Source organism: Bos indicus, chromosome 4 (genome assembly GCF_029378745.1).
Source record: "Bos indicus isolate NIAB-ARS_2022 breed Sahiwal x Tharparkar chromosome 4, NIAB-ARS_B.indTharparkar_mat_pri_1.0, whole genome shotgun sequence".
Lineage (NCBI taxonomy): Eukaryota > Metazoa > Chordata > Mammalia > Artiodactyla > Bovidae > Bos > Bos indicus.
The window spans coordinates 69601251-69625220 of NC_091763.1; the positions used below are offsets into that span (position 1 = coordinate 69601251).

Sequence of the window (23970 nt, forward strand, 5' to 3'; positions counted from 1 at the left end):
CATATTTTACTTTTCACGGGATGATTTATTCGGCAAACAAGCAAATGGATGGATCATTATAACTTAACCTTTTACAAACTCCTCAAGGGCAGGGATCAAATCTCATGTTTCTTAACATCCCCCAGAGTACTTAGGCCAGTGTTTTCCTCATTCAAAGTCAATAAATAATACCTGAATAATGTAGTCTTCAGTTAGAGGGGCCCATTAGTGAAAGTCAGAGAAATTCTTTCTCTATGATGATTCTTTTCCTAATAACGCCAATGACTACAGAATCCTAAAAGAGTGATTGTACTTGGAATACTATCAGTGGTATATTGAAGTATGACCAATCTTCTAAAACCTCATTAAAATCTAACGTTACTTTTCCAGTGAGCATGGTCTCAAATAAATAAACTTGTGAAATGTAATACAGTGAGTGATGAAAAGCTCTGATATCATCCATCTTTTGTGCCATTAAAGATAGATCATCTACTGTGAGCAACAGGATCAACTTGAGTTACCAGTTCCCTATGGTAGGTTAGTCATCTTAAGCAAGACATTTCCCAGGAAATGACATTCTCCTTTGCTTGCACTCATTCATTAAAGACCACAGGTAAAGGAGGTCTAAAGAGCACAGGATCATAACTGATTTTTTTTAAAGCTGACATCCACAAGGACAAAAAGCTGGTAACCAGAGTAACTGGTAAAAAAATGAGGAGCTTCATGTTTAAAAATAATCTCAGATCTGGAAAGTTGCACAAGCAGCTTAAAGAATGGGGGAACAAAAGTTAAGAATTAATGATTAGGCAGATGATTGGGGAAAGTGTTTAAAAATTATCTTTCAAGCACCTACTTGGATTCAGTGGGTATTTGGAGGAGTCGCTGTTCTAGGACAGAGGAAGCTTGCTCACTTCTAGTCCCAGCTGTGACTTATATTACCCTTGTTTACTTCTCCATTCCACACCCTTTCCTTCAATTAAGTAAGCTCCTTTCCTCAGCCCACTGTTTACATGTCCTGCTCCCAATTTCACATTGCCTATTACACTCTCTAATACACCAGATAACCTCATTTCACTTCCCTGGGCAGCTTATGTTTTCTTTCACAAATTACCTTACGTCTCAGTTCTTCCTGGAAACCTAGCTTGATTACATGGGTCAAGGTGAAGGTCATCTATACTCATAATAAAACATTATCTCTCCCTATATGGCTTAAGACATAACTGTAAGACAGTAACCCCCAAGCATGTAGATATACATGTGTAGACACTTTAAAATATGTGCATTTTTAGCCTACTTGTTTATTTAATATTTCTTGGGAGCCCAGCATTAATTTGGAGGTATTCTGAAGCTTTCAAATCATTTAAATTTTTAATGAAAGAACTGAAAAGGGTGAAGAAAATGCAACATGAAATGAGAAAAAACACCCCCAACTTCCATGTAAGCTAGTCATTATTCTTTCAAGAAAGTATTCTTTATACATCAGATATTAATTAAGTAGCTGTTATATGTCAGGCACTGTGCTTGTCACTGGGGAGTGCAGTGTTGGCTAATATAACTCAGAGTTTGTTAAATAGAAATATAAAATATAGCTAATATTCAATAATGGAGAAGGCGATGGCACCCCACTCCAGTACTCTTGCCTGGAGAATCCCATGGACGGAGGAGCCTGGTGGGCTGCAGTCCATGGGGTCGCTAAGAGTCGGACACGACTGAGCGACTTCACTTTCACTTTTCACTTGCCTGCATTGGAGAAGGAAATGGCAACCCACTCCAGTGTTCTTGCCTGGAGAATCCCAGGGACGGGGGAGCCTGGTAGGCGGCCGTCTATGGGGTCATACAGAGTTGGACACGACCGAAGTGACTTAGCAATATTCAATAAAGGCTAATTTTGAAAAGTAATCAGAGACTAAAAAGAGACTGATGAGAAGCAAAGATCAAAGTCTATGCCAATAGAAGAAATATCAGAAAAGACCCACCCCTTTATTTTGCTATCAAACTCAAGGAGCAAAATGTGGTTTGAACACCACCTAAAGAACATTCTGAAGATGAAAGTAAAATGATTACGGTAAGGGAGACCATAAACAAACTCTTAAAAAACATTCAGGTGGGTAACTTGGTTTATTTGGAAGAGGACAGATTATAGCATATTCATGTCATAGGGAAAGATGAGAATTTATATTCATGAAAGGATTTAGAAAGAGGTAACAAGAAATAAAAAGAACTTTAACAACAATTGCCAAGTTCCCCTAGCATTTAAACTTTTTTTCTTTTTTGCCCCAACCACAACAAAAAAAGACTTTTCAAAGGAAGTGGTAGAAGACATTGCTTGAGACATTAAAAACCAGATGGTCCAAAGCCTTGGAAAATATTCACGTGGGATTAATCCTTCTCTGGGTGAAAGCAAAGGAACCCGACCACTGCAGTTTGTGTTTTGAATCTCTGGTTTAGCAGCGCTAGGAGAATAAAGATTTACTTTTCTCTGAACTTTTCCTTAATTTCTTAGCTCTCCTCTGTGCTCTCACAGCACTCTGTGTTGACTTGTGTTAGAGCCGGCGACACCAGGATTGCCTGTTTATTCGGGCGTCTTTTCTGCTAACTTGGAGTATTGCAAGCTTATCGGCTTTTCTTCCTTCCCCTGCAGGAATGCCCTGTGCTCTGGGTTGTGGAAATGTTCCTACACAATGGTTTTGCAGAGCCCCAGGAGTTTCACAGTTTTTATGTTAAATTTCTTGGCTTGAAAATACTACTCGAGGATAGTACATGTTTGGATCTCACATTGTACAGGCTGTGAGGTTTGATTTCTCACAGGAAACCCTCCGCCTCCCCCTCTGACCACTGCCATCCAGTGCCCTGGGAAGAAAAAAACTTCCTTGTGGCTTCTCCAAGCTGGTGGAGGTCTTGCTTCCAGCTCCTTGCTTTCCACAGGCTGGTCATGTCTCCTGTATCTGTGAAGTGCTTAAAACTCCAGCTTCCACTGCACCCTGTAGAGGGTCAGTATTCCCCTTTGACCAAGTGGGAGAGACAGGTCTGTTTCAGCTTGGTTGGCCATGTTGTTAGAGGTTGAATTCTCAGATATAAGTAATCAATTACTCCAGAACCACTACAGTAGAGACTTAGGTTAATTTTAAGTGTTTGACTTATCAACTAATTCAGGTCAAATAAACAAAAATCTGAGTATATGCTATAGGCAAGATTCCATGCTAGAGTCTAATATCCTGCCTTCTGGGCTTTATACTCAATATTAATTACTTCGTGACAAGAAATTTTGTTGAATATATGACAGAAGAGATTTTTAAATGGCTGCTGAATCTATGAAGTTAATGATCCTATTCTTATTTAGGGAAAAAATGATGATTGTATATGTGGAGAAGTACTCAAGGTAGAGATCGATCAAGATCCAAATGTAGACTTTGGTTTTATAAGCCAACAATAATACATATTTGCATTTGAGGTCATGTCAAGTGAGGTTAATGTGGTTATATGAGGGTATGACTTAAAAATGGGGTTGGCATTCCAATCAAATGAAGTCTTTCTAATTTAAATAATGTATTTTATGCCCTGTGCCGATCAATCATTTTCTCTCCCAGAAAGTCAAACCAGTTTTTCCACTATTGATTTACAAAACTTACATGACATAAACATTATGTGACAGAAGTTGTTTGTTATTAAGAGAGAGGATATCACCTCATAGTAACTTGTCATCTGGAAATAGGGAGAATCACACAAAGTAATTTTATTTGTATCATGGCTTTTTCACTGTTGGCTACATTTGTGACAGCTGATTTCATATTAAATATTAACAGTATTTTGTTTATGCTTGAATGCGCTACAGTAGGATGTAGATTTTACTCAGAACCTTTCTGGTTAGAAAGGTATCATTACAATAAATGATACACTTGCAGGCCAGTTATAAAGACAATAGATGCTATGTATCTAAGAAAATTGAGCTACCACTTTGGTGTCAAAATTTTGAAGTTTTATTTCTCCCCTGAATCCTATAAAGTTATTGTTTTTGGAGATCAGAAGTGATAAATTATTGGAAATTTCATTTGGTACCAAACTAATGGAGACAATTGTTACCAACAGATAAGGGTTTAGGAAATCATGGATATTAATTTAAATTGTGTGATTATAATGAATGAGCTTTGGAAATAGCTAATTGATTGCTGGAAAGAGTTGTTGGACTTTAAATATAGGAAGAAAATTAGAGTTTATATTCCTCATTTTCAAGAACACCAATAAAAAATTGATATTTGTTTATATCTCTTGCAGAGGCATAAAAAGTCTAATTTACACATTTTTATGTAATTTTGGTGACATATATTTTTAAAAAACCTAACTGAATTGAGTTGAATCTTTTACATTTGTGAAGTATGTCTAGGATTTGTTTTGTTTTGATATTACTTTTCGATATATGAATACACCCATGAGACAGGCTCCTGCTGAATTTGTGGTCACTGTGTCATCAGTTGGAGAAGGCAGTGGCACCCCACTCTAGTACTCTTGCCTGGAAAATCCCATGGATGGAGGAGCCTGGTGGGCTACAGTCCATGGGGTCGCTAAGAGTCAGACACGCCTGAGGGACTTCCCTTTCACTTTTCACTTGCATGCATTGGAGAAGGAAATGGCAACCCACTCCAGTGTTCTTGCCTGGAGAATCCCAGGGACGGGGGAGCCTGGTGGGCTGCCGTCTATGGGGTCGCACAGAGTTGGACACGACTGAAGCGACTTAGCAGCAGCAGCAGCAGCAGTGTCATCAGTGCTATGAGTGTACATTGTCAGTTGTTTAAACATTATTGAATCCACTGTGGTCTGGCAAGAAGCATCTGGGAGCCAGACTTTTCCTGTGGACACATGCCAAGTAGTGTATTGTATTTCCTCACTGAAGGGAACTATATTGAGATAATTTTTCTTCTTGAATTTTTTAAATTCAGAAATTATTTTCAAAGCCAAGGCAGGATCATATGATAAAATTGTTTATAACTACCTGAATTCTTTGAGAATTACTTCTGTTTATTTAGAGTAGATGTAAATAAGTCATTTAGTTAAACTTCATTTAGATAATTAATATTATTCTCCTAATTAGACCATTCAGGAAGGTTCACATGTCATTTCATGTAGTCTCTCTTTAAATCAATGATTTACTCTTAAGGAAGGACAACAGACATTGAGTGACCCTTTATGTACTATAGTTGAGTATGCCATTAAATTTACATGTTTGATTGTATTATTTAATTAGATAGAAATAAACCCTAAATTGCATTATTAATATATACAATTACAGCATAACATCAGTCTTAACTAAAAATCACCAGGGAAAGTTTATAAAATGTCACATTTAACTTTAAAAAATTCTGAGTAGTTGCAGATTGGGAATGAGAAAACAAGAATACTTTGTCATACTGGAGAATAGGCTAGGAGTTAGTCTTGGAGCACTGACACTGCCTGGCTTCTAGGCCCCTATAGTGACAGAGATTTGTCTTTTCAGGATGGATATAGTTATTCTGACTGCTATGCTGGGATGCTGTTGGGTGAGACCTTAAAAGAGTAAGATCTGGTTTGTCTGCCAAGTACATTAAAAACACCCTGACTCTTGTTCACAAGAGCAGACATCTTGTTTATGCTGACTTGGGTTTGCAGTCTCAGTAAGAGACACTTTGCAAATGAGAGCTCATTCATACCTTTACGAGGCCCAGACTGAGCAAGTGTGTTGTTTTTTTAAGCTCAAGTTTTTATTCTTACGTACTTTGAGGAATACCAAATACTATCAATATTTTGCAGTAATGAACATCAAGACCTCCATCACTTGAACTTTGTGTGCCTCGCCTCTCTTTCCCCTGCAGGTTCTACCTTGCTTCTCCTGGCAACTCCTCTCTATAGAAATATCCTAGTTCTAGAAGATACCTTCTTTTCTAGACTCTGTAACATATTTTATCATAAATTTGTGTGTCCAAAAAACCCTCTGACCTCAGAATTGAAAATGCTTTAAAAACATAATTCTGAATGTCTTGCACAGCCCCTCATGGGTACGTGAAAATTTGTATTTTGAGAGTGTCATTGTGTCTGTACTATGTAAAGTGCTTTAATTTGCTGCATTTTTCATGCATTATCACAGTCAGATCTGGTGAGGAGCTATAGCTATCTTATTCAGGATTAATCAATCTTCTTGGGCTCCTGGCTAGAACAGAAGCGACTCTCGGCTCTGCTTGCTTCAGGGGTTAGCCTTATTCTGTTTTTTCATCATATTCAGTCTCTGAGAGGGAGGTGATGGGAAATGATTTTTCCATTTGCAAGCTGCCTTCCAACTGAAAGAAAAATGGAGGGGGCAAATGCTAAGCTTTTCACTTTCTGTGGCCATTACAAACATGACTCTTCTCCTGTTTTTCAGCAGTATACACTGCTGAAAAGGGAACTAGTTTGTTTTTTTTTTAGGATGTCAGACTTGGCCAAGTTATTTTGTCGTTGAAGTAAACATATATGTCTGTATGACATCATGAATATTAACTTTCTCAGAAGTTGCATATTATGGCAGTATGTTAAAGTGCTATTTAACAAATATAGAAAGAAGTGATCTATGCAAGGTCTTCATTGAATGAGAAGAAAAAGTGTGCTTTTTCTCATTCAAGGTGCTTATGAACTTGGGCTCTGGAGGAAGACAGCCTGGATCCAAAGTGTCATCCTGACATTAATTCTTTTTTTGTGTTTTTTTTTTAAATTTTTTTTTAAAGTTTTTATTTCAGTTCAGTTCAGTCGCTTAGTCGTGTCTGACTCTTTGTGACCCCATGGACTGCAGCACTCCAGGCTTCCCTGTCCATTACCAATTCCCAGAGCTTACTCAAAACTCATGTCCATTGAGTTGGTGATGCCATCCAACCATCTCATCCTCTGTCGTCCCCTTCTTCTCCCACCTTCAGTTCATTCCCAGCATCAGGGTCTTTTCAAATGAGTCAGTTCTTTGCATCAGGTGGCCAAAGTATTGGAGTTTCAGCTTTAGTATCAGTCCTTCCAATGAATATTCAGGACTGATCTCCTTTAGGATGGACTGGTTAGATCTCCTTGCTGTCCAAGGGACTCTCAAGACTCTTCTCCCAACACCACAGCTCAAAAGCATCAATTCTTCGGTGCTCAGCTTTCTTTATAGTCCAACTCTCACATCCATACATGACTACTGGAAAAACCAAAGCTTTGCCTAGATGGGCCTTTGTTGGCAAAGTAATGTACTGTGTTTTAATATGCTGTCTGGTTTGTCATAACTTTTCTTCCAAGGAGCAAGTGGCTTTTAATTTCATGGCTGCCGTCACCATTTGCAATGATTTTAGAGCCCCAAAAATAAAGTCTGCCACTGTTTCCATTGTTCCCCCATCTCTTTGCCTTGAAGTGATGGGACCAGATGCCATGTGATCTTAGTCTTCTGACAATATTGCTTCTGTCATTTATGTTTGTTTTTTTGGCCACAAGGCATGTGGGATCCCAGCTTCCCGACCAGGGATCAAACCCCATTTCCCTGCATTGGAAAGTGAAGTCTTAATCACTGGACCACCAGGGAAATTCCCTGATGCAACTTCTTATAGCTGTGCTATTGTGTGCAAATTAACTTAAGTATTTCTATGACTGTGTTTTTTCATCTAAAAATGGGAATAACAGCAATACCTTCCTCACAGGGTTTTGAGGATGAGTGGGATTTCTGTGTATAGTGTCATGGCTAGCATGGTGCTTCATACACAGTAAATTCCTAGATTTGTATTACAATCATTGTTATTAAATATCAGTATGCAATGAGTATTGTATTGGTCACTTCAGCTTTTCATTCTCACAATAATTATCTAAAGTATATTTTATATTTGTATTTTCCAGACTGAAAATTGAGGCTCAGAGTTTAATTAGCTTGTCTCAGTTTATATAGCTGGTGAAAGAAGAGAATATAACCCTCTGGAATATGAATTTTATTTGCATTTGTAGTTCCATTGTATCTTTTGGGATTAATATGGGGTTAATTTCTGATTCCATTATAATTCATTTTATTAATTATATTATTATTTAGTGAAATATGCCTATATTTAGAAGTTTAAAAGGCAAGTGGTATTTGAAGACAAATGATGAGGGGGATTGAGAATGGTTCTCTTCCCACCCTGTCTGCTTCTTAGGTCTGGGACCCACTGAGCCAGGGGTCAGGGTGGTTAGTTTTATTTTTAGTATTTAGCAACAAGGAATCTTCGACTAAGAGGCACTGACATCAAGAATATGGAGAGGGAGGAAAAACAATAAACAGTCATTACCATTGCCTCTTTTTCTTTCTTCAGATATAGTTTAAGTGTGGAAGTAGTACATTAAAAAATGAGTAAGACTGAAGGACATAGGAAGTAAATAGGGAAACTGCTACTATACTCAGATTTAATTGTGGGGAAAAATTAGACAAAAGTAGTTGTCATCTTTGAATTCACCACAGCCATTGAGGGAAAAATCTGGCCTCTGCTAGACATATTTGGCTGGAATTTTGGAAGGTAGATTTCAGAAAACTCGGAGAAAAGAATAGACACAATGTATGGTATTAAGTGGAGCAGGCAATGGCACCCCACTCCCCACTCTTGCCTGGAAAATCCCATGGACGGAGGAGCCTGGTAGGCTGCAGTCCATGGGGTCGCCAAGAGTCGGACACGACTGAGCGACTTCACTTTCACTTTTCACTTGAATGCATTGGAGAAGGAAATGGCAACCCACTCCAGTATTTTTGCCTGGAGAATCCCAGGGACGGGGGAGCCTTGGTGGGCTGTCGTCTATGGGGTCATACAGAGTTGGACACGACTGAAGTGACTTAGCAGCAGCAGCATGGTATTAAAGACAAGTATTTTAGGGACTTCTCTTGTGGTCCAATGGCGAAGACTCAGCACTCCCAGTGGAGGGGGCCTGGGTTTGACCCTTGGTCAGGGAACTAGATCTCACATCACATGCTTCTAAAAAGATTCTGCATGCTGCAACAGAGATCAAAGAGCCCGTGTGCCAGAACTAAGATTGATGCAACCAAATAAATATTTAAAAAGATGAGTATTTTAAAATAACATTTAATCTCAAAGGATCCCAATGGGGAAAAGAAGGGAGAGAGACTAAACTATGTCATGTTCTTGTGCTAGAATCTATCCAACAAATATAACTTTTAAAGGAACATATATTAGACATTGAAATGGCTAAATAACCAAAGAAAATATGAGAATAGTTAAAATGTATAAATTATACTAAAAACAACAAAAGGTGTATAATTGCTATCTGGTTTTGTTGTTTTTGAAATTTATTAGGGGCAGTAATTCAAAGAAAACAATTTAATTTCTATTTTATTTGCTCCCTTTCTGTCAAGAAATGTCCTCTAATTGATAATATTGGTAAGAGATAACAAAAGCCCAGGATGGGCAAAGAGATCCTGCTATAATACAAAGAGATTCTATTAGAATAACTAACCAAAGTCAGTTGTTTTTATTCAACAAATATTCACGGAAAACATTTTTTTTTTTTTGGTTCCAGCCCCTGTGTTAGGCTGCTGTAATGTAAATATGCCCTCGGGGAGTTCACACTTAGGGAAAAGTAGACAAATATTTATATGTAGTACTCTGTACTAACTAAGGCTGTGAGAGCAGACAAGGGAGAGTGGCCAGCTGTCTGGAGGGGTTTGGGAAAAGCATTCTAAATTGGTGGACACACTTCAGCCCTGTCTTCAAGATAAGTAGGAATTTAATTTGTCTTCTGACCCAGATAATATTTTAAAGTGCACTCTAGAGAAGCTTCTAAAATAAGGTGTCAAAGAGAATCTTCTATGCCATCTAGAAGATGAAATAATGATTATAGACTCAAACCCAACATGGTGGCAAGGAAATGACAGACATATAACAAAAATAATACCTTCAGTGAGGCATTTGGCCAGGATTCTTCTGAAGTCTTTGTAGCTTAAAGACCACTGGATAACTGACTGTATACCGCAGTGGCCGTAGGGTGTTGACCAGTTGATTTTGTAAATACCTTAGGGCTTAGTTCTCAACATCATCATACTATCCTTTTCATGAAGTGTTAGTCACTCGGTCGTGTCCAACTCTTTGCAACCCCATGGACTGTTGCCTGCCAGGCTCCTCTGTCCATGGGATTTCCCAGGCAAGAATACTGGACTGGGTTCCCATACCCTTCTCCAGGGGACCTTCTCAGACCAAGGACTGAACTCCAGTCACTGGCAATTACAGGCAGATTCTTTACTGTCTCAGCCACCAGAGAAGCCCCCATATTCATGAATGCCTTCAGTAAATATAAACAGGCTATACTCTCAGTAGACCAAAATGGTGGATCAAATCTAACAAGATAAAATAGGATATCCTACTTGCTCTAAAAATCTAATTGCAGATATATTCGAAAGACTTGGCTCCTCAGAAAATGGGAAAAACACATAGGGATTTCCATCAACAACTCAATATGAGTCAACAGTAATTAGATTCAATTCTCAGACTGTGTGCTTTGGAAATATAAGATAATTAGCAACCAGTGTTCTGGCTTAGCAAGATGCCAATCTTTCATGTTGTGTATCAACAATATTTAGATTTTTAACTAAAACTACCCTAGAAAGTACAAGACAATGATTCTCATACTTTTTATTCTCAAGAGGCCTTTTCTGTTTGTTTTTTCATTTGTTTGTTTTGATGGTATTTTTTTTTTTGTCACACCACAGCCTGGAGGATCTTAGTTCTTTAACCAGGGATTGAACTCAAGCCCCCTGTAATGAGGAACCCTTTTCAATCTTGAAAGTTATTGAGGATTCCCAAAAACTTTTTTTTATGAGGATTATGCCTCTTAATATATTGTATGTTAGAAATTAAAACTGAGAAATGTTAAAAATGTTTATTAGTGAATTTAAAAGTTATAATGATAAACCCACTGCCTGTGAACATAAATACCATATTTTATTTGAAAAATAGATATATTTTCCCAAAATACGAGTGTGAAGAGTGGCATGGTTTACCTTTTTGCAGATCTCTTCAATGTCTATCTTAATAGGAGATGTCTAGACAATCATATCTGCTTCTGCCTTTACTCAGTTGTTATATGTTGTTTAGTTTAAGTACAATCAGCGTGTGAAGAAGATCCAGCCTCATACAGATATATACTAGTGGGAAAAGGAAGTATTTTAATAGTCCTTGCAGGTAATTGTAGAGATTCTTTTTTGGTACTATACCCAAACTCGACAGATGGTAAGGATAAGTTGCAATGCAGAATCCAAAACTGTATCAGTGAACTTTTCATACAGTGTTACAGCAAAATTCAGAGGACTGTCTTGTACTTTGAACAGATCTTTTACCCATGTGTGCTTTTGTAACATCATGCATTGCTCAGCTAGAAAATACTGGTTCATTACATTATGCAGAACTTCCAAATATTGACACAATTATGGTACAGTTAAAACACCACATTCATTCATATCACCATTGATCTCATTAGAAAAGTTTCCTTAAATACTGAGGAGTGGTCAAGCTATATCCCAAAACAGAAGTTTCTAAAATTCTAATTTTTGCTTGAAAGCTCAAACTTTATCATCAGCAATAAATGTCAGTTGTTTTTGTTAAAATGACAGATTCACTTAATTCAGTTTTGGGAAAATGTCTGCCAGATTCTTAAGTCTGAGTAACCGTAGTCTGTCAGTTGTTCGTTCTTTCGAGTAAAAATGGTGTTTCATGATAAAAACAGCTAGTTGTGTTTACCACTCGAACTTTTCCATCTGGAGATGCAGCAGCCATGTTTAATTCAGTCTTCTGATTTTGTGTCACAGAATATTAAAGAGAAAAAAAAAAGAATATTAAAGAGACGTGTACTCGAGGTTGACATTAAATGAAAATAATAATTGATCATCAAGGACATTCTTAGGTGAAACTGGCTTTTTTGTTTGTTTTTAATGCTAGTGCAGGGCAGGGAAGAATACAGTGACAGCTTGGTGCCACTGTGTTGATTTATGCTGAGATGTCAGCAGTTTACCACCCATCATTGCTCTGTAGCATCAGTGCAAATGTTAACACAATAAAAAAAGCAAATATCTTAATTTTATTATGAAAATAGTTTTGACCCCATAGATCCTCTATGCCCTGAAAGGGTCTTGAAAACCACCGCTGGTATAAGGGATTATAGAACCAATAAGTCAACTGGGTGATGGGTCCTCTTACAGGCCTGTGATTTTTCTTTCTTGGATTCTTGAAAATGAGGTTAAGGTGCACCACACTTGAAGAGGAGGAGTGAATTTGCATAAGCAGGCAGCGGAAACAGAGCCAAGCCTGTAACAAATGAGCTCTGCATTTGTAGATCTGCCTTTTTCCTGAGGCTATGGGAAACAGTTCCTTTTAAAACAGTCATGTTACAATTAAATGATCTTAACACCAGCTTATGTATATTAGATAATATTTTTTACAGAATAAAATTTAAAACAAACCAAAATCTAAGTTGAGATGAAAAATTTTAATTTCTAAAAATGGGATGGCTTCAAAACAGTTTATAATGAATACATATACATTTGGGATATTCTTATTAAAAATGAGAATAAAGAAAAAGCATATGCGAGACAGCAAAAGAGACACAGATGTATAGAACAGTCTTTGGACTCTGTGGGAGAGGGCGAGGGTGGGATGATTTGGGAGAATGGCAGAGACATGTGTATTATCATGTGTGAAACGAATCGCCAGTCCAGGTTCCATGCATAAGACAGGGTGCTTGGGGCTGGTGCACTGGGATGACCCAAAGGGATGGGATGGGGAGGGAGATGGGAGGGGGTTCAGGATGGGGAACACATGCGCACCCGTGGCGGATCCATGTCAGTGTATGGCAGAACCACTACAATGTTGTAAAGTAATTAGCCTCCAATTAAAATAAATTCATATTAAAAAAAAGAAAAAGCAGAAACTGAATAAACGTTGTCTAAAAGGAGATGCTAATAGTGTTTATGGAGGATAGGTCTTCGGTGACTTAAAGTTTTTTTTCTTTTTTGCTATGTCTACTTTCTGGCTTCTAGCCATGAACAGATAGTGCTTTAGTAGCAAGAATAATAAGAAAAAAATCTAATCTAAAGTAAAAGAAGAACTTACATGTCTCAAACTTTATTTGTACCAGAAATCCATAGCCAGGTAGAGGTTACTACAACTGAGAAATAATTTAATTTGGACCTTTTGGGGGTTAAAAGAATTTTAATGTTGCAGAATTTGTTATACACTTTAATTAAAAAGCTAAGGATTTGAACTTTGTGAAATAGAAGAATATCACTGACTATAGTAAAAGACAGAGTCACCCTTCATAATTTCCCCATGTCTGGTACACTTTAGGAGCACAGTCATTTTCTGACTCACAGTCATTTCTGACTGATGGAATCTGGCCTAGTAAAGCTTAATTTTTAACTTACTTGCTTTCTTTGCCTGCTGTAATTGCCTGTAGATGATCAAGTCTCTGTAAGACTGCTTCTTCTCCTGACTAGAGAAGTACGTCTAGAGCAGCAGCAATGACTGCAGTGCATGTTGCATAGAAGGCAATGCAGAAAGACAAGAGCAGGGAGGAAGTGCCGTGACCTTGGTCCACTCATTCAACACCCCTGTTCAGTTCCCCTTTAATGAAAGAAGGAAATTGAACTAGATGGTAGCTAAGGTACCTTTCCTTTCTAAGAGTTCCTCCAATTCTGTCAAAAGAGATCTTTGCCTGAATTTGAGGTTTTCCCCCCAACATCCCAACCATGATGTTAACAAGTTTAATGTCTGTGAAAAAAAATCATTATTTTTACCTTTTCAGGTTGGTGTATAAATTGTGAATTTCAATATTATAGTAAAGAAATTCCCTGTACTCTAATGACATTTCTTTTTGCTTTTGAATAACCTTTGATAACTTTTTCATATTAAACCATGAGAATAGAATGTCAAAGTTGAAAATTATATGATTAGACAACCATTGCTTATTTTATTGTCTTTTATATCGTATTAACCATATATGATATTAACCATATTAACCATAAGCATAATTAATCATATCACCAAATTAATAAGTGGATGCAAAACACCTAGCCCCTCAGGTAATGAACCTGATACTGCGTGCTAATGGTGCATTTTTTTCCCCTGAGAAATTTGATTATCCTGTTGTCCTCCCCAAATCTTGGCAGGGTGCTATAGGATAGCATTATTCTTTCTACTTTACAGAGAAGACATTGAGAATTAAGAAACAGTGTCAAGGTTGCATAAATAACTAGACATTTAAGCATAGGACCTAGTTTGCCTAATATCCAGGGTAGTAAACATGATTCTATGCCATTTCAAGCATCTTTATCTTTTTGTTCATTTAACTGACTGATACTACTAAAAGGCACTTGCTTATATCTTTATCAAAGTATATCTTTTATTGCTGTAAACTAGATATCAGGCTATCAAATAGATAGAAGAATCCTTTAGAAGTGCCATATTTCAAGCTCTCAGTAGTCCAGTATCTATAGGCCCTTAAGGAACTCACTTTTCTGCATTGTCATAATTTTTAATTCCCTCACTGATAGCCCTTTGAGTTTCCTCTTTTACTTCTCTGGCCCTTTCACCAACTTCAGAAATTGGCTCAAGTCTTGAGAGAGAAGAGGGGGTAAGGGGCCATTTGTATAAATCCTTCCTACATTTTCATCTTACTACTAGGACTAGACTCCAGTTCCCCATCCCATCTGCTCCATCTCCTCCTACTCTGGGGCATCTTGCTTGCAACTCCCTGGAACCTGAGCCCTTGATGAAATGTGAAGGGTAGACTGTTGCTCTGAAATGTAGGTGAACCTCTTTCAGATCTTCTATGTAGAAAGGCTTATCTTTACCATCTACATTTAACCATGTTTTTCTTACTGAAATAAATTGAAAAAGAAAAGCTGACTGCCCTCAGAAATAAACCCATTTTCATTTGTGAGTTGTCTTTAGTTCAGTTCAGTTCAGTTGCTCAGTCGTTTCCAACTCTGTGACCCCATGGACAGCAGCATGCCAGGCTTCCCTGTCTATCACCAACTCTCAGAGCTTGCTCAAACTCATGTCCATCGAATCGGTGATACCATCCAACTATCTTATCCTCTGTCATTCCCTTCTCCTCCCACCTTCAATATTTCCATCAGGGTCTTTTCAAATGAGTCAGTTCTTCGCATCAGGTGGCCAAAGTATTGGAGTTTCAGCTTCAGCATCAGTCCTTCCAATGAATATTCAGGATTGATTTCCTTTAGGATTGACTGGTTTGATCTTGCAATGAAAGGGACTCTCAGGAGTCTTCTCCAACACCACAGTTCAAAAGCATCAATTCTTTGGCGCTCAGCTTTCTTTTTAGTCCAGCTCTCACATCCATACATGACTACTGGAAAAACCAAAGCTTTGCCTAGACAGACCTTTGTTGGTAAAATAATGTCTCTGCGTTTTAATATGCTGTCTAGGTTTGTCATAACTTTTCTTCCAAGGAGCAAGTGGTTTTTAATTTCATGGCTGCAGTCACCATCTGCAGTGATTTTGGAGCCCAAAATAATAAAGTCTGTTACTGTTTCCATTGTTCCTCCATCTATTCGCCGTGAAGTGATGGGACTGGATGCCATGATCTTAGTTTTCTGAATGCTGAGTTTTAAGCCAACCTTTTCACTCTCCTCTTTCACTTTCAACAAGAGGCTCTTTAGTTCTTCTTCTCTGTCTACTATAAGGGTAGTGTCATCTGCATATCTGAGGTTATTGTTATTTCTCTCGGAAATCTTGATTCCAGCTTGGGCTTCATCCAGCCCAGCATTTTTTCATAATGTACTCTGCATATAAGTTAAATAAGCACAAGGGGCTTCCCTTGTGACTCAGCTGGTAAAGAATCCTCCTGCAATGCGGGAGACCTGGGTTTGATCCCTGGGTTGGAAAGATCCCCTGGAGAAGGAAAAGATACCCACTCCAGCATTCTAAATATGTGAGTTGCCTTAGAGACCTTTACAAAGTATCAAATACTGTTCCTGGCTTTAGGGGCAGTTGAGTGTGTAGAATTTTAAAGGTTAGAAAGAAATGGGGAAGAGAATGGAAAAGATGCATGTTTGGGGCATCCCAACTTGAAATTCGGTTTCTAAATCATCACTGAGAGAACTGCTTAACCTAAGATGTACTTCAAATACGATGCTATGGTAGGAGAGAACCTACCCACTTATGTGAAAATGTTTTCCAAGTCTACAAGCAGCTAATATTCAAATGAAATTTTAGCAACAAAATATATCTATAAACTAAAGATTTTAATGAAAATCAAGGCAATGGTGCCATGGCTTAGAGCTGGGGCTTCAGTGACAGATGTGGAAGTTTAAATCCCGACTCTTGTTCTAACTGGTTGTGTGAACCTGGACAAGTTAATTAAGCTCTGTACATGTTGCTTTTGCATACATAAAGAGGATGAAAGTTCCTATTATTGCCTCATAGAATTGTTAGGAGGATTTAGTTACCTAATGGATATAAATGTATATAGTGTTTCCTGGTAGCTCAGACAGTAAAGAATCTGCCTGCAATGCAGGAGACCTGGGTTCGATCCCTGGGTCGGGAACATTCCCTGGAGAAGGGAATGGCAACCCATTCCAGTATTCTTGCCTGGGAACTCCCATGGACAGAGGAGCTTGCGGGCTATACAGTCCATGGGATCGCAAATTCAGACAGGGCTGAGCGACTAATTCAGAGGATGTCAACTTAACCTTCTTCTTCCTGGAAGATGTGATAGTATCAGTCTTTAGCCCTGCTGTGAACATCACACACCCTGTTTTGGTGCTGACAAATTGTCTTTAGCCTTTTTCAAGCAATGTCAGATAAACATGTCATTGGCTTATCACTTTTCTTTTTTGGTTATTTAACCTTAAAAGAGAACATTAGCAAGCCAGAAATAGCCCATTTTGTAAAAACTGCATAGCTAGACAGATCTTTGATCCTTATTAGGGTAATAATCCATCTGTTATGGAAATAGATCAATTTGTAAATTAAATTGATTAATCTAGCAGAGAAAAAAAAGGGTCTTGACTTTTCCCACAGTAAGCATTTCCTTAAATGGTAGTCATCTTAAAACAGAGATTTGGGAAGACTCAGTTTTCTGCTATTCTTTCTTTTTTTGCTCAACTCAGAAAAAAGATTAAATATCTATCAAAAAAAAAAAAGAGAGAGAGAGTAGAGTTCAAACTTTTAGATTCACTAGGGTCTGGTTGTTCCTGGAGGTCTCATATTTTTGACGGGGTTTAATGTTAAAACCTTTCAATGACTATCAGAACATTTTTACGCTTGATCTTAGTGAAAAGGCTGAGAAGCAATATCAGAATATTTTTAAGACTCATTGGTTAGTTTAGTAAATGTATAACTATGCTTGAGTTATCTTCTGCAATTAGTTTACTTTATTATTATTTTCATCCTGTCTGATAAAAAAAAATCTCCCAATGATTCTTCTAACGATGTGTGGTTGGAATAATAACTTCACATGCTGAAGAGTTTTGTGCGGCAGCTGAGAGGCATGTAAATACAAGCTGCTTATTTGCAAGAAGCTTCCAGATTTGCAATATGATTGCTATGGAAACCACTTAATGAAAACCTTATAACCATCTGTGTGGTTTGATGGATTTTAGTGCATAGCTGAGCTGTTTTTGTTTACTGTTATTAAAATGTTGAATGGAATATATTAACCCACAAACATTGACTATTTGAGATATTAATTAGTATTGTATAATGACATTGTGCCTCAACCCCCAAATAAAATAGGTTTAATAATAAACCTAGATAAAACATGTATATATCTAATATATTGTAAAGTTGATTATAACCCAGAATTTGGTCACTTGTCCGTATATATTTTTTGGATTATGTGGAGAGTTTTGCTCTGTTAGTAAATTATTATAGTAGTAAGATTTATTTTTGTGATTTTGGAATCCATTTTTTTACTTGATATTTATTGAACATCTTCCTTGTACCAGATTCTATTCAAGATTCAGTCTGAGTTGTTTTTTTATAAGGTTAGAAAAGAGCACACACACCCCAACTTTGATTTTGTTGTCTTTTACATGGAAACTGTACTGTTAGCCCAAGATAAAATGATTTGCTTGACTATTGTTAAAAAAAATTGACATATGAAACACAGAAGGCTCTGCCCTGAAGATATCAGCACTAGGTTTGAAAAGGAGAAAGGAAATGTTTTTAATGCACATCCTATCCTCTAAAATACTTCTTATTAAACATCTCACATGGATATCAATTTGGATACTTCACAGAAAATACTGATAGTTAAGTAAATATTTTGAATATCATTCTGATAATTTAAGAATACATTGTACACATTATAGACACATTTTAATAAAATAAGAACAGTTCTTAGTAGTAAATTCTAAATTCATTGACAACTTCGCCAAGAGCAGAGTTTTTCCCGTTTAATTATTGTAATTAGTTTTTATAATATCTTGACCCTAACTTTGGGTGGTGAGTCTAAATCCCATAGTGTCTTCTTAAGAGCCAGGATTAGTGCTTTCTATATTGATGTGGTTATAGCTTTTGACTTCAGGATAAGCACCCTTAGCTGTTTTTCAGTTTACTTCTTACTATTGAATTTGTGACCAAATTGGAAGAGAATGAGTACTGGGGAAAGAGAAAGTGTGAAAAGTACAGAAAGCCTTCTCCTTCACCTTAAAAACATGAATGATTTGTAAAATGAGATGCTTGGACTAAATAACTGTAAATGACCCTAAAACCTTTAAACGTTATATTAAATTTTATATTAAAATTTAAATTAATTTATTTAAATTAAAAATTTTATATTAAAACACCCTATAATCCATTTATGTTAGCTAGTTCTTCAGGTTTAGCATAAGTGAGGCAATTGTTAAAAAGAGACAGGATTTAATATTAGAGTTTTTATTAGGTCTTCTGTATACTCATTACTGTTTGACTGAACTATATTAAATTGACAATATTAGGTTTAAATTAATACGTATAAGGTGCCAATGATTTCTAGCTGTTCCGTATTGGACCTTTCATTCTTTAGTTGGAATTGAGTTACAAAGATTTGAAACAGTTATAATTGTATAGTAGTAGCTCTCAAGCTTGATTTAAATGCTGGTTTTTATTTATCACCACTTTAAAATTTGCATGAGATGTCTCAATTCACATATGCATTCTTGATCTCTTTACCAAACTTTCCAGTCTCCCATGGGCTGCCCCGCCCCTATGTTAAATCTCTAGTGTCAGAAACACAACTCCTTGTGGTTTCCCCCCTCCCCGCCAGGCCAGGGGCACAACAGTTTATCTTGGCTATACTCTTTTTAGTAATGATGTTTCCATTTCTCAGTTAACTAAACTCAAACATGAGTCATCCTTGGTTGCTTGTTCTTTTCCCTTAGCCCTCCACATCCAGGCAGGCAGAGTTTGTCTATTCTAGTTCCTTCCCCTCTTGTAATCATCTCCGCTCCATATTCTCTGCCCCTCCAGTTCAGGACTGCTGCTGCTGCTGCTAAGTCGCTTTAGTCGTGTCCGACTCTGTGCGACCCCAGAGACGGCAGCCCACCAGGCTGCCCCGTCCCTGGGATTCTCCAGGCAAGCACACTGGAGTGGGTTGCCATTTCCTTCTCCAATACATGACAGTGAAAAGTGAAAGTGAAAAGTGAAAGTGAAGTCTCTCAGTTGTGTCTGACTCTTAGCGATCCCATGGACTTCAGCCTACCTGGCTCCTCCATCCATGGGATTTTCCAGGCAAGAGTACTGGAGTAGGGTGCCATTGCCTTCTCAATTCAGGACTAACTTCCCCAACTTCCCCTTTATCCAGACTGGGACTGGTCTCTCTCCGTGCCCCTTCTCTGTGTTATCTGGGACAAGGAGATCAGATGGACATTGCTCAAGCAATTTCAGTCCTGCCCTTTCTCACTTCAGAAATTTGGGGGTGGGGTGGGGTGGTGTGGCAAGGGCTCTTATTCCTCACCAAACATGGAAACATCTGAAGTCCGTAGCTGAATGTTCATGAGTTTACAGCAGTTTTCCCAAACGACTACCATTGTCTCCTATCCTACTCTGCCTCTACAAGAACCACATTCTTTATCCAAAATGAATATGCCTGTGCCTTGTTCTTTTGTTCATGCCTCTCCCTCTGTCTGGTAGACCCTCTCTCTTACAAGTATTTAATGCTCAATGAAGATTTATTAGCTGAATTATTTAATAGTAATAATGACTATATTTGTATTTTTTGCATATTTTTCTTTAAAGTTTTGATTTTTCTTGAAATTGTGATTCTTTTTGAACCCAGTTTTTTTCCTTGACATGCCATTTTGTTCCTATGTCCTGCCTTAAATATTTCTAAATTTCATATAAATCTTTCAGTGAAGGAAGTGGTCGTGTGATAAATATTCCTTTGTGAGTTAAAGAATTAAATAGCCTACTGACTTTGTTTAAAACTCTTCTCATTTATATCATTTTCTTCCTCCTATAACTTGAAGAAGGAGTGTGGTGGGGGAGTGTAGAGATAATATAAGGATATATTTGAACATATCAGGATAAAGAATATGGACTTTGGAATCACATATCTAAATTTGAATAACAAACATTGAAAGTTTCTTTACCTTTTTGAGCCTCAATTTATTTCTCTGTAAAATAAGGATTTAAAATGGTTTATCTATAAAATCCTAACATCTGTTATAGTGTATGACACATAGTAGGTCCCGAGTCTAATTTGGGGGGAATTACCTTGAAGGATGAGGATCATTCTAGTATGTCTCTGTAAGTATCTGAAGTATCTGATACTCCATGAATGACTTATAGGTTAACTATTTTATATCACACATTTTCTCTGTTCTGTTGATGTTTTAGGGACAGTGATTTTATTCTGTGTGGTATTCATGCCACAGTATAATGTGGTCAATCCATATAATGCTGGGTATCATTTTACTGGATTTTTAGGGCTTTTCTGGATTTAAGATTGTTCCAGATGAATTTCTAAGAGCATTTAAAACAAAATATGTGAAACGTTAGTACATACCTTAAATTTTATCAAGTCAACTGGTCAGGTTGCTATTTGGATATAGCTATAGGTTCATTTATTCAGCTTTAGATTATTGAAAAAGGAATGTGGATGTTGAGTGGTTTCCTTCTTTGAAAAGGAATATTTATGTGTTATAAATTTTTAGTTTTGCTCTTAAGATGGGGTGAGTACTGCGTTGTTCGTACTGGACTTCAGTGTTCCATTTGTTGTTTATTTACAGAAGAGGAGGAGGACGGAGCTCTGGTGAAAGTGGAGGGACAAAGGAAGATGAGTCAGGACAGTGTTCACCACACCACAGGTAATGAGCTGGTGGGAAAAGCTTATTTTGGTCTTGTTCACTTTCCTTTTCATCACTTTCTCCCTACTCTAAAGATGTGTCCTCAGCTCCCTGCAGTTGGGTCCTTGGGTCTGGATCTCTTATGGCTGATAAGCTGCTTAGACCCATTTAGGATGCATGAAAACCACTTGAGAAGGATTTATAAAGTAAGCCAATTTATACAAGGTATTCCTTCCTGAATTACTTTGTAATGACTCAATTAGCTTTCATTTCTGCACAAAGGAGGTTTAGTTGCATAAATTAGCTTATCATCATTGAGGAAGTGTCACTGCTAAAGGACAGTTTATAGATACAACATGCAGTTGCTGTCAAACCTATAAGAATGTAATATAGACATCTGTGTATACTTTGTGCTTGAGCAGAACAGACTTCTGCCATTCAGAGACTAACAGGGGACAACAAGTAGCCCAGGGGACTAGCAATGTAGACATCTCTGAAAAGGTCAACTTGACACAGGCTCTGACAATCGACCCACAGCTCTGTCTTCTTTGATAAAAATCAGATAAACTTAAGACCGCTAATTGATCTGCAGCCTGTTTAAATGTTGGCCATGCATATCTTCATTGCATATGATTAACACAGAAAGCAAATGAATTGGGTAAGAAATGCCAGAGTCCAGTGACAGCAGCTTAAAAATGGGAAAAGGACACTGGTGGCCTAGAAGGCTAGGAAGGATATTCCACTTATCCATTTCCACTTGGCACATGGCCCCAAGTGCTAATTATGACTGAGACTGGAAAAATAGCTATATATGCTCTGTACAGAATCACATGATGCAAGCAAGTTTTCTTGCTGGTTGTTATTTCCAAATAGCAGGAGATAAACCGTATCTGTAGTGCAGGCATGGGGTTAGTTTTGATAAATCAGCAATTATTTTACACGGAAAGAAGAGAAGGACTGCCTTCTTATCAGGACTTTACACCTCTTCATAGCCACATGTCAGCTGGGGCAAGGTCTGCCATATCATCCCATGTCCTGCAAAGAGCTATAGATGGGGGTCGCCTCCCCTTGCTGATATGGCCATACATCACTCTTTCAAGCTGTCAGGGGCAGGGTGGACAAGAAGTGTGTGTTCAGGAAGTAGCTTTCCAGAGTCCTTCCTACTGTGACATGTGGAAAGGAAACAGAGGCCTGACTTCCGGACCTGGACAGGAAAGCAGGAACAGGTTGGTGCAAGAGGTTTGGGTGTGCTTTTTTCAGAAAGGAAGTGAGGACGAAGTCATTAGATGTGAGTCCTCTGTTCCTGCAAAATGCAGCTATAAACACCATGTCTGAGCAAAACCTTGAGGACGACATTCAATGGCAGTGGAAGTACATATGTTTTGTTATCATGAAGCTTCTGCTAAAAGCATGTCATTTTCTTTTTTAAATTTCAGTGTAGGTGTGGAAACTGGACACATACAGATATTCTTCCCATAAATATAGTATTTTGGTTTAAAGCAATTGCATTTTTCAAAAATCCTTTTAAAGTAACTCTCTCCCAAATTTTTGCCTTTGAGGGAAGGAAAAACAAATCAGTTTTTCCTCAAAGGAATGCAATAAGGAGATCTAGCTTTTCATGCAATAGCCATAAAGCACTGCAATAATTCTTATCTTTAGTGACACGAAATTCTTTTCAAGCAACAGTTTTAATGCTTTTGCATAGCAGTGACCTTTGCTCTCCGCAGGCTGTCAAAGATGTAACACTAGAAGTTTGTTTGCTGTGCAGGGCAGTGAGTTGACAAGGGTATTACTATCTTGCTGAGCATCACATGATGTGAACTTCTAACCTTACTCAAGAATGTTATATATTTTTCACATTGACTGATTTTAGTAAAAAAAAAAAAAAAATTTTTTTCAGACTAATGTGAAATATGTATGCAAAAACAGAATTAATCTTATATTTCTTACAAGTTCTTTTCATGCTTAAGCTTATAGAGCTTGCATATATTTTTATATATATGAAAAAAAGATTCCGTGTGATTTTTTTGAACTTTGTATAATATGCTTATTTCTCTAAAATAGTTTTTAAACCTTTAACACTACTCAAGAAGACATTCTTCATTATCTATCATTGTGTGTTTCATCTATTGTCATCATGTTTTTAAAATCTTTTCATTTTTGCAAAACTAAATATCTTCAACATTTAGCTTATACTTTCGTAACAGTTCTGTTTTTATTGCCCACTGTTCTGTTTTTGCTAGTTTAACTTACAGGTGCAAGTACATTGTTTAAATCTTTCACAAGCTGGCTAGTTTAGAATGTTATTTTCTTTCTTTACCTTCTTTTAACCATATATGCCTCTCAGGACAAGAAACATAAGGAGATGATTATTTTTGGTAATTTTGAAGATGTCGGTCATGACGTGGATAGAATAGGAAAACTAATTTAGAATATAAAAATTAATATATGCAGTAAAAACAACTAAACAGATTTAAGTTGTATTCAGAAAGTAAGCTTATTGATGGCTTATGACATTGTACTCCATTCCATTTTTTGTTGTTGTTTGTAAAAACACATCTCACATGGGTTATTTTTTCAGTGTATAAGTGGTGTTAACCTTTGTGAACCCACAGTGCTTCCAAGGATATCGATGTGCGGTTTTTTGTTTATGTTTAGCCACACTTAAAATTTAGAATAGTAGGCAGAAACCAACACGATGTTGTAAAGCAGTTATC

General features: G+C 37.4%; 1 protein-coding gene across 2 annotated transcripts in view; it reads left to right on the forward strand.

Annotated features, from left to right (window-relative positions):
• The window catches only part of SKAP2 (src kinase associated phosphoprotein 2), a 171630-nt gene that overhangs the window by 127054 nt on the left and 20606 nt on the right, over nucleotides 1-23970 (forward strand). For both annotated transcript variants that reach the window (XM_019958861.2, XM_019958860.2), the window contains exon 10: nucleotides 21197-21274. In XM_019958861.2, the coding sequence (XP_019814420.2) occupies nucleotides 21197-21274 (78 nt within the window). The remainder of the gene's footprint in view (nucleotides 1-21196; nucleotides 21275-23970) is intronic.